Source organism: Arvicola amphibius, chromosome 4 (genome assembly GCF_903992535.2).
Source record: "Arvicola amphibius chromosome 4, mArvAmp1.2, whole genome shotgun sequence".
NCBI classification, from domain to species: domain Eukaryota; kingdom Metazoa; phylum Chordata; class Mammalia; order Rodentia; family Cricetidae; genus Arvicola; species Arvicola amphibius.
Genome location: NC_052050.1, coordinates 4055425 through 4069617, shown reverse-complemented (window position 1 = coordinate 4069617; position 14193 = coordinate 4055425). Strand labels below are relative to the sequence as shown.

The 14193-nt window shown below is 49.5% G+C and overlaps 1 protein-coding gene across 1 annotated transcript in view; it reads left to right on the top strand.

The window, feature by feature from the left end:
• The window catches only part of Afmid (arylformamidase), a 19966-nt gene extending 5773 nt beyond the window's left edge, over nt 1-14193 (top strand). The window contains exons 3-11 of the mRNA XM_038325370.2: nt 7185-7289; nt 7370-7418; nt 9715-9800; nt 9884-9956; nt 10079-10176; nt 10401-10479; nt 10567-10708; nt 11142-11246; nt 12790-14193. Of these exons, the coding sequence (XP_038181298.1) occupies nt 7185-7289; nt 7370-7418; nt 9715-9800; nt 9884-9956; nt 10079-10176; nt 10401-10479; nt 10567-10708; nt 11142-11246; nt 12790-12822 (770 nt within the window). The 3' untranslated portion in view covers nt 12823-14193. The remainder of the gene's footprint in view (nt 1-7184; nt 7290-7369; nt 7419-9714; nt 9801-9883; nt 9957-10078; nt 10177-10400; nt 10480-10566; nt 10709-11141; nt 11247-12789) is intronic.

The following is a 14193-nucleotide window of genomic DNA, read 5'->3' as shown; positions in this document are numbered from 1 at the left end:
TGGAAACCATTGTTCTTGTTGAGGCAGGAGTCTCACTGTGTAACCCAGGCTGGCCTCTAACTCCAGGTCCGCCTGCCTCTGCCTCCCTAGTGCTGGGATGAAAGCGTGCGCCTGCCCTACGTCACAACTGTGTTTGTTTGTTTATTTTTACAAACATTTTAAAAAATAATTTATGTGCATTGGTGTATTGCCTGCATGTATGTCTGTGAGGATGTCGGATCCCCTGGAACGGGAATTTAGACATTTGCGAGCTGCCTTGTGGATGCTGGGAATTGAATCCGGGTCCTCTGGAGGAACAGCTGCCTGTGCTCTTAACCATGCAGCCATCTCTCTAGACCCCCATGACTGTGGGTTTTTTTTTGTTTTTTAAGATTTATTTATTTATTATGTATACAACATTCTTTCCCTGTGTGCTTGCAGGCCAGAAGAGGGCACCAGATCTCATTACGGATGGCTGTGAACCACCATGTGGTTCCTGGGAATTGAGCTCAGGACCTCTGGAAGAGCAGTCAGTGCTCTTAATTAACCTCTAAGCCATTTCTCCAGCCCCATTCATTCATTCATTCATTCATTTATTTATTTAAGATTTAGTTGAATTATCTGTGGGGAACTGTATGCAGTAACTGTATGACTTCCTTCTGGGAGCTCTGGTCTGCAGGCTGAGTGGCCACGGTATGACTCAGGCCTGCCACACACAAAGGCTGCTTGTCTTTTGGGTGAGCAGGGAGACATTGGATCTATCAGCAGCCTGGGCTTAGCTGCCAGGGGCCTTAACTTGGGGCTTACTACACTTCCTGCTCCCTGTAGCTCAAGGCATGCCTTGAATGGTGGAGCTTTATGATTGACAGCAGGCTCTCCCCCTTGACTGATTAGTAGGCCTTACCTTACAATTAGAATTTTCCCTCTGCGATAAGATGAAGAAAACAAAGGGTTGCAAAACACTAGTCCCAATTCTTCCTTTATTATTATTGCTTTATAGCCTTGGATGTGCTAGTGTTCACTGTGTAGCCCGGTCAGCCTTGAACTCTCTGAAATTCTTCCGCCTCAGCTTCTCAAGTGCATGAACTACAAACGAACGTGTCTAGCTTTAGTTCAAAGACGTTTTAATCATCGGTAGAGGAAACCCCGTACCCTGTAAGCAGTGGCTTCCCATCCTGGCTCCTCCAGCCCCTGCACCTTCCCACTGAAGCTGCCTCCCCAACAGAGGGTACATTAGGTCTTGTCTTGGATCGTGGCAGGTAACAGGTTTGCGACCCTTTTTTATGGTACCGGGAGTGTTCCACTGTGCCCCACAATTCGGTCCCCCTTCTGTGTAATCTTGGGTGGTTTCCACCTTTGGCTCTTGGGAGTGCCCCATGAGCGTTCACCAGGCTGGGTGTGTTCTGCAAGTTTTGCTTTGACTTTTTGTTATTTGCTTGTCGTGGGCCAGCGGCAAATGCAGATTCCTTACCACACTGTAGTACAGTGGGGTTCTCCACCTTCCTGAAGCTGCACCCTCTAATACAGTTCCTCGTGTGATGGTGACCCCAACTGTGAAAGTCTTTCGTTGCTACTTCATAACTAATTTTGCATTATTAAGAATTATAATGTAAATACCCGCTATGTGAATCCCTGAAGGGGTTGCGACCCACAGGTTGAGAATCACTGCTATAGCTTCAAGCTCCTTTGCCCGCTGAGCCATCTCGCTGGTCTTTCCTAAGGTTTTTAGTGGGTAGGCACGTGCCTGGATCCAGCCTCTCCCTCCAGTTCCTCCTGCTTCTGCAAATCCTTTTTGTGGTTACTGTTTAAATGTTGATTTTATTTTTTTAAATATATTTTATTTTTATTTTATGCATATGGGTGCTTTGCTTGCATGCATGTCTGGGCACCACAAGCATGTCTGGTGTTTGGGGAGGCCAGAGGAGAGAGTGAGATTTTCTGAAGCCAGAGTTCCAGGAGACTGTGAGCCTCTTGAAAGGGACCTGTGCTGCTCTGTGCTGTTCTGTGAAGGGTGTCACACAGAGCGAGGAGAGGGCACTCCTTAACTCTCTCCCTCCCTCCCTCCCATCTTAGAGCTCCTCAGTCCTGTCCTCTTCTCCCCAACTGCTCTGTCTCTCTTCCCTGCTCCTCTTGCCTTTCTGTGTGGTCCTTGGATTTGACTAAATATTCTCTGAGTCTTAGCCTCAGGCCTCCTTCCCTACACTAGCTTGTCAAGGATGACTGTGTGCCTGCTCCTGCTCCTTCACCTTCCTGTGACTGTAGGTGACAACCAGCCACTATTGGTGTTTTGATTATTTGCTCCCAGAATCTATAACAAGGGCTTGATGGTCGAGCCACTGCCCATGTGTTCCAATCCCAGGGCTCCTTCCTCCGCACTCAACAGCAGACACAAACAGAGAGCCCATCACAACTCACGGCTGTTGCTTACATTTAAACATGTTTGCAGGGGCTGGAGAGATGGCCCAGCAGTTAAGAGCACTGGCTGCTCTTCCAGAGGACTCGGGTTCAATTCCCAGCACCCACATGGCAGTTCACAGTTGTCTGTAATTCCAGTTCCAGAGGATCTGACATCCTCTTGACATACATGTAGGCAAAATACTCATACACATAAAATAAATTTAGTTAAAAAAAAAAACCAAACACCCTTGCTAAATGAAGTAAAAAAGTCAAAATAAACCAGAATCCCAGGGCTGGAAAGATGGCTCAGTGGTTGTCCTGATCTTGCGTTAGACCAGAGTTTGGTTCCCAGCCCCCATGTTAGGTGGCACACAACTGCCTGTAACTCTAACTCTAGAGGATCTGAGACCCTCCTCTGGCTTCACAGACACCTGCAGAGGTGCACATGTACACACACAGATGCACATATACACACATAAAAAAACAACAAACCTAGAATCCTAGCAGTCAATCAAGAGGATGAAGCAGGAGGTTCGAGGTCATCCTGGGTTACTGCATAGTGAGTTCCAGGTCAGCCTGAGGAATGGGTCTCAAAATGCAAAACAAAGCAGTGGTGTTGTGTGTTTCCGATGCTCCCAGCAGTTGGAACGTGGAGGTTGGAGGATTGGAAGTCCGAGGCAGCCCTTTGATCTGCACGGCTTCCGTATCCACTAGTTAGCCCGCTAACACAGAACTCAGCTGAGCGCCACACTATGATTTCTAGAACCTGGGGTTTTGTCTGTAAGAATTTTGACGCTTTGTGTTTTGGATAATTAAAGTCCAGTTCTGGCTTTGTTATGAGGTTTATTCTGTGGTGTCTTGCTAAAGCCCTCTGGTGTTCCCACCTAGGGGTTCAGGTGGTATTCACACTCTGGGGGTGGCTGTACATCACCTGACCTTTATGACCCTGCTGCCCACTGTAGGCAGACTTTCTCTGTCCAACCAGCTCCCAAATAACAGCATAGAGGCTTATTATTAATTATAAATGCTTGACCAATAGCTTAGGCTTATTACTAACTAGCTGTTACAACTTAAGTTAACCTGTATTTCTTATCTACACTCTACCATGTGGCGGTACTTTTCTCAGCATGGCATGTTCATCTGCTTCCTCTGTGTCTGGCTGGTTACTTTGCCCTTCTTCTTCCCCATGCTCTCTTTTTGTCTGAAAGTGCTACCCAACCTCTACCTGCCTAGACATTGGCCGTTTAGCCCTGTATTAAACCACTGAGAGCAACACATATTTATTGGACAAAAAGATTGTTCCCTGGCAGTTCGCTGAGCAAAGGTCCCAGTCAGAGGCCCTTTCTTCCTTCCTTCCTTCTTTTTGTTTTGTTTTGTTTGTTTCTCTGTATAACAGCCTTGACTGTCCTAGAACTTGCTCTGTAGACCAGACTGAGATTGAAGGCATGTGCCACCACTCCCTGGTCAGTGGTGTTTTAAATGTCTGAGATTTCTGTGAGCTAACACCATTCACCTATAGTGGTTTTGTTTCTTCTCTTCAACTGAGAACAAAAGTATGGTTTCAGCAGGGCGCTGCTGCTGCTGCTGCTGCTGCTGCTGCTGCTGCTGCTGCGCACGCCTTTAATCCCAGCTCGGGGATGAGGCAGAGGCAGGTGGATCTCTGTGAGTTCAAGGCCAGCCTGAGTGAGTCTCGGGACAGCCAGGGATCTGTAGAGAAACCCTGTCTTGAAAAAAAAAAAAACAAAAAGAAAAAAAAATGTAGTTTTAGCACTATGTAATCTAATCCAGTCAGGCAAGCTGTCAGGGCTCTTAATGAAATCGCTAACTTTTGATTGGCCGCTGTGCTGATCACCCCAAGGCACGCAGAGCTCTCTTGCTGGAAGCTTCTATGGAGGGCACTGGCAGGATCCTCCTGATGACAAGCAAGTCCACCCTCTGACCTAGAAGTGATACTTCCTGTGGGTGCTTGTTCCCTGGGCCAACACGTTCGGACAAGGCTGTCTTCAGCAGGGTGGTTTGCGACAGCCTGGGCATGGGACCCTCCCAGAGGCAGTGAAGCCCTGCCTGCAGGACTGCAGCCCAAGGAGAGAGGGTCCTCACCAGACACCAACCGCTGGACCTCCACCCTCCAGAAGTGGGAGAGAGTGAAGTTCTGGGTTAGGGCATGTTGTTATGGCAGCCCAGTATAACCCATAGAGAAGCAAGGATGGATCTCAGCCAGGAAGTGGCCATGTGGGGTGCTCATTGTGACAGGTGCACACTGGCGACTGGCTACAGGGGTTCAGGGAGAATGGGGAAGAGTAGAGAGGGATGTCACTGCCTTCCGCAGACAAGAGAAGGCAGAGCCCACCAAGAAGTCTCAGTGCTGATGGGAGAGGGACCCTGATTGTGGATAGGCGGTGGAGGGAGAGTCTTCAGCAGCCAAGGAGCCAAGACCAGAGCAGCAGGAACACAGCAATATGACCGTGACCCTCCGTATAGGATCTGTGACCTCTACTGGCTCTTTACACGAGGAAATACTTTTTGTTTTGTTGGGAAAGAGTCCTGCAGTGTAGCCCAGGCTGGTCTTCAGACCCTCCTGACTTGGCCTCCCAAGTGCTGGCAGATCACAGCCAAATCTCTTATTTCTTTTCTGAATATTATTCCTGGGTGTGTGTGGCCTTTGTTGACTTCAAGGTCATGAAGACCTGTTCTGCTGTCATCCTCTAATGAGTGTGTGAGGACACGTGTGTGCTGTACCATGTGTGCGCTGTAGCGTGTGTACAGCAGAGGACAACTTTCAGGAACCGTTTCTCTCCTGGCACCGTGTGGGTCCCAGAGACTGAGCTCAGATCTTCAGGCTTGGTGACAAGCTCCTTTACCTGCTAAGCCATCTCGCCGGCTCCTGTGAGGCTTTCTGAAAGTCTGTTTTATGTTTGACATATCTGGAGTTGATATTTGTGGTATGAGGTAGGGATAATTTAGATATTTAACTGACCCAGTGCTGTTGATAAAAACATTGTTTACTCAGAAAAAGGGGTTTGTTGCAGGGTGATGGTGGTGGCCTTTAATCCCAGGTGGATCTCTGTGAGTTTGAGGCCAGCCTGGTCTACAGAGTTTCAGGACAGGCTCCAAAGCTACACAGAGAAACCCTGTCTCGAAAACAAAAAACAAAGCAAACAAACAACAAAAAAAGTTGGGGTGGGGGATGTGGGTCCATAGTCTTCCACGTTGTGTAGACTCTGACCCGAGGAGGCAGGAGGTGCCCAGTGCCCCAGAGCTGGAACTACAGATGAACTGCTCAGTGTGGGTGCTGGGAGTGAAATTTATTTCCTCTGCCAGGGCAGCGAGCAGCACATCTCTTCCGGCCCAGCCACCTCTCCAGCCCCAGCTTTTGTTATAAATAATAAAATAAATCTTTTTTTTCTTTATTTTATTTTGTTTTTCGAGATGGGTTCTCTTTGTAATAGCCCTGGCTGTCCTAGAATTAGCTCTATGGACCAGGCTGGCCTTGAACTCACAGAGATCAGCCTGCCTCTGCCTCCCAAGTGCTGGGATTAAAGGCATGTGCCACCACTGTCCTGCATATAGTAATCTTTTTTTTTTTAAAAAAAAGGCCCTGTTTTAGATTCAGATGTCCCTGTCCCTAGTTGGATGGTCTCAAAATTATTAATTTCAGGTTGGCAAGATGCTTCAGTGGGTAAAGGTACCTGCCATGCCAGCCTGTTGGCCTGAGTTCGATAAACAAGGAGCCACATTTGGTGGCTCACACTGCTGTGGGGATAATGCTCTTGTAAACTGTAAAGATTTGTCACTCATATTAGTTTAATAAAATGCTGATTGGGCAATAGCCAGGTAGGAAGTATAGGTGGGGCAACCAGACTAAGAGAATTTTGGGAAGAGAGCAGGCAGAGTCAATCACCAGCCAGATGGAGAAGAAGCAAGATGAGAATGTCTCAGTGAGAAAAGGTACTAAGCCATGTGGTTAAACATAGACAAGAATTATGGGTTAATTTAAGTTGTAAGAGCTACTTAATAATAAGCCTGAGCTAATAGGCCAAATAGTTTATAATTGATATAAGCCCCTGTGTGTTTCTTTGGGACTGAATGACTGTGGGATCAGGCAGGGCAGAAACTTCCATCTACAGCACACCTTTGATTCTAGTACTTGGCAAGCAGAGGCAGGTGGATCTCTGTGGCTTCTGGGACATCTAAGGCTTTGTAGAGATATCCTATCTCAAAAAGAAATCAAATAAATAAATATACAAACAAAAATAGAGCAAGGGCTGGGGAGCTGGTTCAGTGGATGAAGTGCTTGCTGCTCAGATGTAAGGACCTGAATTCAGACTTGGTGGCGCTCACACCCTCACTGCATACACATACAAACACACACACATACACATATACGTCTGTAAATTGTCCTGATGATCTGAGTCCCATCCCCAGTGCCCATGGTAGGAGAGAACGAGTTCCTAAAGGGGGTCCTCTGACCTCCACAAACATGCTGTGCCATGCTCACACCTTAACACACACACACACACACACACATGCCACACTGGATGAATGCATAAAAATGTAGTAAAATATACAAGTGAAAATAGATTGCTTTTCCAAAGGCTTAGATAGTTGTGTGCTCTCTGGCGGAATATGTAACAAGAATACAGGGAAGCAGTGGCTGAGGGGACCACAGGTCTGTAGGGACCACAGGTCCGGAGGTGTCAGGCCTGGGAAAGCCTCCTGCCCGGAGCTGCCTAAACTGACCAATTATCACAGCCACCTAGGACTTGCTGTGCTGGGCTTAACTGACAAGAGCTTGTCTGCATCTGCAGCCACCAGGAAAGCCCGGGCCACCAGGAGAAATCAGCTGGATGTCCCCTATGGTGATGGCGAGGGGGAGAAAATGGACATCTACTTTCCTGATAAGGATTCCAAGGGTGAGATGGGCAGAGCTCCTGGTCCCCAGCAGAGGCAGCCGGGTGTCCGGCTCACCAGCGCCCCCTGCCTTTTGTTACAGCTTTTCCCCTCTTCCTGTTCTTTCATGGAGGATACTGGCAGAACGGAAGGTGAGTGGGATCTGGGTGACCGGGGGATTGGTGTTCCCAAGCTACTGTGACACATTACCACGAGGTCCACCTGCAAGACGAGAAGTGTGACCTCTCACCTCTGTGGGGTAGGAAGTCAGAGCCACGGTGTTCCCAGGTCAGCCTGGAGGTGCAGTGTTCCTCTGCTGTGGCTGTGTCTCCAGCTTCTGCTTTTGCCTTCACATGGGCCTGTGTCCCAGAGCTCCCTCTCCTCTTAAAGACTGGGCACATGGCTTAGGGGTTAAAGAGCGCTTACTGCCCTTCCAGAGGACCTGAGTTTGGTTCCCAGCACCCAACAGCTCCAGGGGATCTGATGCCCTCTTCTGGCATCCACAGGAACTGTACTCATGTGCACATACACACACTCATGCATAAAAATAAGTAATACATTTTTTTGGGGAGTGGGGGTTCAAGACAGGGTTTCTCTGTGTATACCTGCTGTCTTGGAACTCGCTCTGTAGATCAGGGTAGCTTTGAACTCAGAGATCTGCCTGCCTCTGCCTCCTCAGTACTGGGATTAAAGACATTACCACCACTGCCCAGCTGTTTAAGCATGTTTGTGTGCATGTATGTCTGTGTATCACATGCTCGCAGTGCCCAGGTAGGCCAGACAAGGGCATCAGTCTCCTGGAGCTGGAGTTACAGGTGGTTGTGAGCTGCCATGTGGGTGCTGGACACTGAACCCAGGCCCTCTGCAAGAGCAGCCAGTGCTCTTTACCGCTGAGCCATCTCTCCAGTCCATCTCTGCTAAATTTTTTTAAAAAAATAAACCAAGATTATCAGTTCTGTCTCAGAGATGCTATTTCCCTGTAAGACCATATCCTGAACTCTTGGGTGCAGGATTTGGACATACATTTTCAGGAGATAGAATTCAAGTCTCTACATGTACAGAAAAGTGTGTCTGGTCAACTTGTTTGGCAAAGAAACGTCAGAATGACCAACCACACAGGTTTGTTTGGGACCAAGAGGACATGGAATATCAGTGCTTTGGAAACTGGTAAAAGGGAAGCTGAGGCAGGAGGATTCCTGCAAGTTTGAGGCCAGCCTTGTCTCAGAAGACACAAAACAAGAACTTGGGATGGAGCTAGGTCAGTAGAATTCCTGTGGTGTGCGCTAAACCCTGTGTTCCTTTGACAGCACCGAATCACACTGAGTGTGACGGTGCATACTGGTGATCCCAGCCATCCAGTGGTGGAGGACGGACGATCAGAAGTTCTGGGTTCTCCTCAGCTGTGTAGAGAGTTTGAGGCCAGCCTGGCGCACATGAGATACACACATGATTACACACACATGCTGTGTGCACCACAGTAGGTGCCCTGGCATTGGGAAGAAGGATCACTTAGGCACTTAGGATCATGGAGGGCATTGCTGTTCTTAGGACTATGCTACAGATGCACATCTTTGGTCTATCCCTCCCCCCAGCAGGCTCACAGGCCCATCTTGGGTCTATCCCTCTCCAGCAGGCTCAGTTTTTTATTTTTCCAGTTATTCATCACTATTTTATTCCATTTAACACTCTCTACACATTTAACCTCCGGCGCTCACAACTTGCTAAGAGAGGGAACACAGTCTCTCCTTCCCAAAGGACAGAGCCAGCCTCGAGGTTAAAGTCCCCAGGCTCCTGCGGCTAGCTGACAGAGTAAGGGCAGCCTGTTCTTTTCTCTCAGCACTCGGTGTCCCGTGTGCATGGGAAATCTGCCACATGGTGTGTTCAGGACTTTAGGGAAGCAGCGTGTCATGGTCAAGTCGCCTCCAGCTGTCACTTTCTTAGCTTTTCTTTCTTTCTTTTTTTTTTCCGAGACAGGTTTTCTCTGGAGCCTGTCCTGGAACTAGCTTTTGTAGACCAGGCTTCCTTGAACTCAGAGATCCGCCTGCCTCTGCCTCCCCAGTGCGGGGATTAAAGGCGTGTGCCACCACTGCCCAGCCTTTCTCTTTCTTTTTATGTTGTTTGGGTGTTTGGGACTGTCTTCAGTAGCCAAGGCTAGCCTCAAACTCAGTAAGTAGTTGAGGCTGACCTTGGACTCCTGATCCTCTTGCCTCTCCTTCCCAAGTATAGCATTACACGCTCCTTGACATTTGTGTCTTATTATTATTTATTATATAGTGTTGAGCGTCTTGCCTTCATATATGTATGTGCACCACTTACATGCCTGATGCATGCAGAGCTAGGAGAGGGACTGGAGTTATGGATGTTTGTACACCTCCAGGTGGGAACTAGGAATGAAACCTTTGTCCTGGAAGAGCCCGTTCTCCAGCCTCTGTCTCTGTCTTTCCACAGTAAGGATGTCTCGGCCTTCATGGTGAACCCGCTGACAGCCCAGGGCGTGGTCGTGGCTGTAGTGGCTTACGACATTGCACCCAAAGGTAGCCTCTGAAGGTTTGGGCGCCAGAGCTTTGTGAGGGTAGAGCCCCTGATGGATCCTCACCCAGCATTTTCCTCTGCTCAGGCACACTGGACCGGATGGTGGACCAGGTGACCCGCAGCGTTGTGTTTCTGCAGAGGCGATATCCGAGCAATGAGTAGGTATTGCTGCTGATGCCCTTGGTGGACCACGGGAGGGCAGGTCTGTGGAGCCGGGTGCAGCCTGGGACTCCAGATGCCGTAGGGAAGTGGATGTAACCCAGCTCTCCGTCTGACCCAGGGGAATCTACGTCTGTGGACACTCTGCAGGAGCTCACCTGGCCGCCATGGTGCTCCTTGACAGTTGGACGAAGCATGGTGTCATGGCCAACCTCCAAGGTTTCTTACTGTTTGTTAAAACAGGATATCACGTAGCCCAGGCTGGCATCCATCCCTTAAGGTTTCTGAGGGTCCAGGACCTGGCCAGGCAACCCTTCCCCTCTCTGGAGGGTTGGAGGGTTGAGCAACTGCTTGAAAGGCTAGTGACTAGGGTGCTGACTCGAAGGGTGGGTGGGTCCATCCTTCTGGGCCTGGCCCCTGGCCTGAACTTCTCACCTTCGTAGGCTTTCTCCTGGTGAGCGGGATCTATGACCTGGAGCCCATCATAGCTACCTCCCAGAATGCCCCTCTGCACATGACCCTGTGAGTTGTCTGCCCTCTGCATGTGTCCAGCCCCAATCTGAGGCCTGTGTCCCCTGTATCCTGACTCCTCCACTCTTTCTCCCCCAGGGAAGATGCTCAGAGAAACAGCCCACGGCGGCGCTTGGAGGTGGCTCCGGTGAGGCCTGTGGGTCCAACCTGTCCTGTGCTGGTGGTTGTGGGTCAGCACGAGTCCCCAGAATTCCACCGACAGTCCAGGGAGTTCTATGAGGTACTGCCAATGGCTAGCCAATGGCGGCTGGTTGAGGGTCATGTGATGTCGTCTTCCTTGTTATTCTGCCCAAATGAGCGGGGCTTGGTGGTACACACCCTGATAACAGTTACACCAGAGGTTGAAGCCAGAGGACCATGAGGTCTGGATGTGCTGTAGAGTGAACTCAAGGCCAGCCTGGCTAACTTGGGCCTGTTTCAAATTTTAAAATGAAAGGCAATACGCTACTCGGTGGTAACATACTTGCTAAGCATGAGCAAGGCTCTGGTACGGTCCCCAGGGCTGTGATAACTCGACGTATTTTATCTTACTGGACTCGAAGACAGTCATTCATTCAACAAACACATTCAAATGAACCTGCCATACCCTGGACCCTGAGAGCCCTACCTCTCCCATCTGGACTCTTACGCCTACACCCCTCATTCCCATCCAGACGCTGTGCCGAGTGGGGTGTGAGGCCTCTTTCCAACAGCTGTGTGGTGTGGATCACTTTGACATCATAGAGAACCTGACCCGGGAGGATGATGAACTTACCCAGGTGGGGCTCAACCCTTCCCCTCAGCACAGCCTTCTAATGTGGGGAGTGTGGACCCCATCACCCGAAAACAGAGGAAGGCTATGTGGGGGGCTTGGCTTACCTTGGCATCCAGAAGGTTGAGGCCCCATCTTGGACTTTCTGTAGCCCACTTTTTCCCCACAGTGTGGAGGGATCTGCCAGGTGGGAACTATGCATTGCTATGACCAGGGTGACAGGGCAGAGGGAAGCCACTGGCCTGTGTTTAGGTGCAAAAGTGAAAGCCGGCCGGGCAGTGGGGGCAAACACCTTCAATCCCAGCACTCAGGACGCAGAGGCAGGTGGATCTCCGTGTTTGAGGCCAGCCTGGTCTACAGAGTGAGTTTCAGGATATCCTGGGCTACATAGAGAAACCCTGTCTCAAAAATAAAACAAACAAGCCGGGCGGTGGTGGCGCACGCCTTTAATCCCAGCACTCGGAAGGCAGAGGCAGGCGGATCTCTGAGTTCAAGGCCAGCCTGGTCTACAAGAGCTAGTTCCAGGACAGGCTCTAGAAACTACAGGGAAACCCTGTCTCGAAAAACCAAAAAAAAAAAAAAAACAACAACAACAAAAAAAAAGGCAAAGAATAAAGAAAAAATTGTTGCTACAATTCTGACATAAAATCTTTCTTTTTCTCTTTTCCCTCTTTGGTAGCAGGGAATGAGGTTGATTAGCTTGGTTTTATTTTGGGGTGCTGGGAACTGAACCTGTGTGTGTACACGTGTTGGGGGCAGAAATTGACATGCGGCATCTTCCTCTCTTGTTCTTTTTTGTTTGTTTGTTTGTTTGTTTTGGTTTTTCGAGACAGAGTTTCTCTGTGGCTTTGGAGCCTGTCCTGGAACTAGCTCTTGTAGACCAGGCTGGCCTCGAACTCACAGAGATCCATCTGCCTCTGCCTCCCGAGTGCTGGGATTAAATCCTCTCTTGTTCTTATTTTTTGAGGCAGGGCATCTCTCTGAACCGGAGCTTTGCTAGACTTGCTGGCCAGTGAGTTCCAGGGACCCAGCTGTCTCTGCCCTTCCAGCCAGCACTGGGGTCACGTGTGTGCGCTGTACCAGCCTTTCATGTGGCCCTCATGCTTGTCACGTGCTTCACCAGCTGAGCTGCCTCTTAGTCCCTACTTTTAAATTTTGAGACAGGATCTTTCTAAGTAGAACTACATAGACTTTTGCTTTGCCTTTTTTTTCAAAACAGGGTTTCTCTGAGTAATTCTGGCTGTCCTAGAACTTGCTCTGTAGATCAGGCTGGCCTCAAACTCAAGAGATAACCTGCATCTACTTCCTGAGTGCTGGGATTAAAGGCATGTGCCACCACTGCCGACTAGCTTTGACTTTTTAAATTTACTTATTTGTTTGTCTATTTATTTTGAGACAGGGTCTCACTATGTAGCCTGGCTGGCCTGGGACACAGAGATCCGCCGGCCTCTGCCTCCTGAGTATTGGGGTCAAAGGCATGGTACCTGCAAATGCTCATTAGTCGGGTAGCTATCAGCCCTGGGCTTTCCCATCTTCTCTTCTTGCTGCAGATCATTTTGAAAACAGTCTTCCCAACGCTCTGAGGACACCTGGTCTCCAGCCTGTGTTTACCTCAGAAAACCTCGAGAAAAGATCTGACTGCCACCTAACACCCTGCTGTGAATACACCTCTGCTTCGTTCTCCCCCACCCGGATGGAGCTCCAGGGAAGGCCCACAGATTGGCACTGGGACATACACACAGCCACCACCTGGCCAAGTCTGCCCCGCTGCCGCTGACAGGGCGTGACAGTTGCTTCTGGCTTGCTGGCTATGCATTTGCAGTATCAGTGTGAACTGGCTGGGGCTGGGGCTGTCACTCAGCCCCTATCTCCCACTACAAAAGAGGGCGGGGTCTGGAGAAGGAATGAAGAGAGACCAACCAACCACTGGGTCCCGCAGCTCAATGGTAGAATGCTTGACCAGCATGCATAGGATCCCGGGTTCAATCCCTGGCATTAACAAGGAAAAAATAAAGGAGACAGAGAGATAAAGAGTCATACCCAGAGTGGTCGTGTTCACCTGAATCCCAACACGGAGGCAGGAGGATTGCACATGAGTTCAAGATCAGCCTGGGCTACTAGCGAGACCCTGTCTCAGAAGGAAAAAAGGGCTGCTGAGGTGGTCCAGCAGGTGAGAGTGTTGGCACCACACTGACAGCCTGTGTTTGGCCCTGGGGACCCATACGGAAGGAAACAGCACCTCCAGGTTATCCTTTGACTGTCATATATGTGTGTACCTCAGCATACACACCTACACATACATAAAGATGACGGTAATAAGAAGCCCATGCTTGTGCCTGCTGTACAGACGAACACAAGGACTTAGACCTGCAGCAATCCCAGAGAGGCCATCTGCACGAAGACCCGTGTGTGACAGGCTCTGCCAGACCTGACTCCTGCCGCCCACCCCAGAGCCACTGGAACTTCTGATGTGGGCGTTTCTGTTTCGTTTTCAAAGCTTCCCCCAAACCGAGCATGGTGGGGCATACCAGGAGCTGTAGAGGCAAGAGGGCCTTTGGACTCACATCTAAGTTAGACTCTGGTTCTCTCTGTATAGTTAGTTCACTTTTACGTTGCGGAGATAAACACCACGACCAAAAGCAACTCGTGAAGGGTTTATTTCCCCTTACACTTTACAGTGCCTAGGAATGACACTGTCCACCGTGCTCTGGACCCAAATTAGCATTTAAGACAGAATCCCGCAGACGTGGCAACAGGGTGCTCTGATGGAGGCAGTTCCTCCACTGAGTTTCCCTACCCAGGCGTGTGTCTAGGTTTATGTGACGTTCACTGCCGACGCTAGCTATGGCATCTCATATCCTGACAGCTGGAAGAAACAAACCCACACTGGAGGCTCACTCAGAGTGGAGAATCCACATGTTCTTTTTCTCAAAATCATTGCCTTCTGTGAGCCA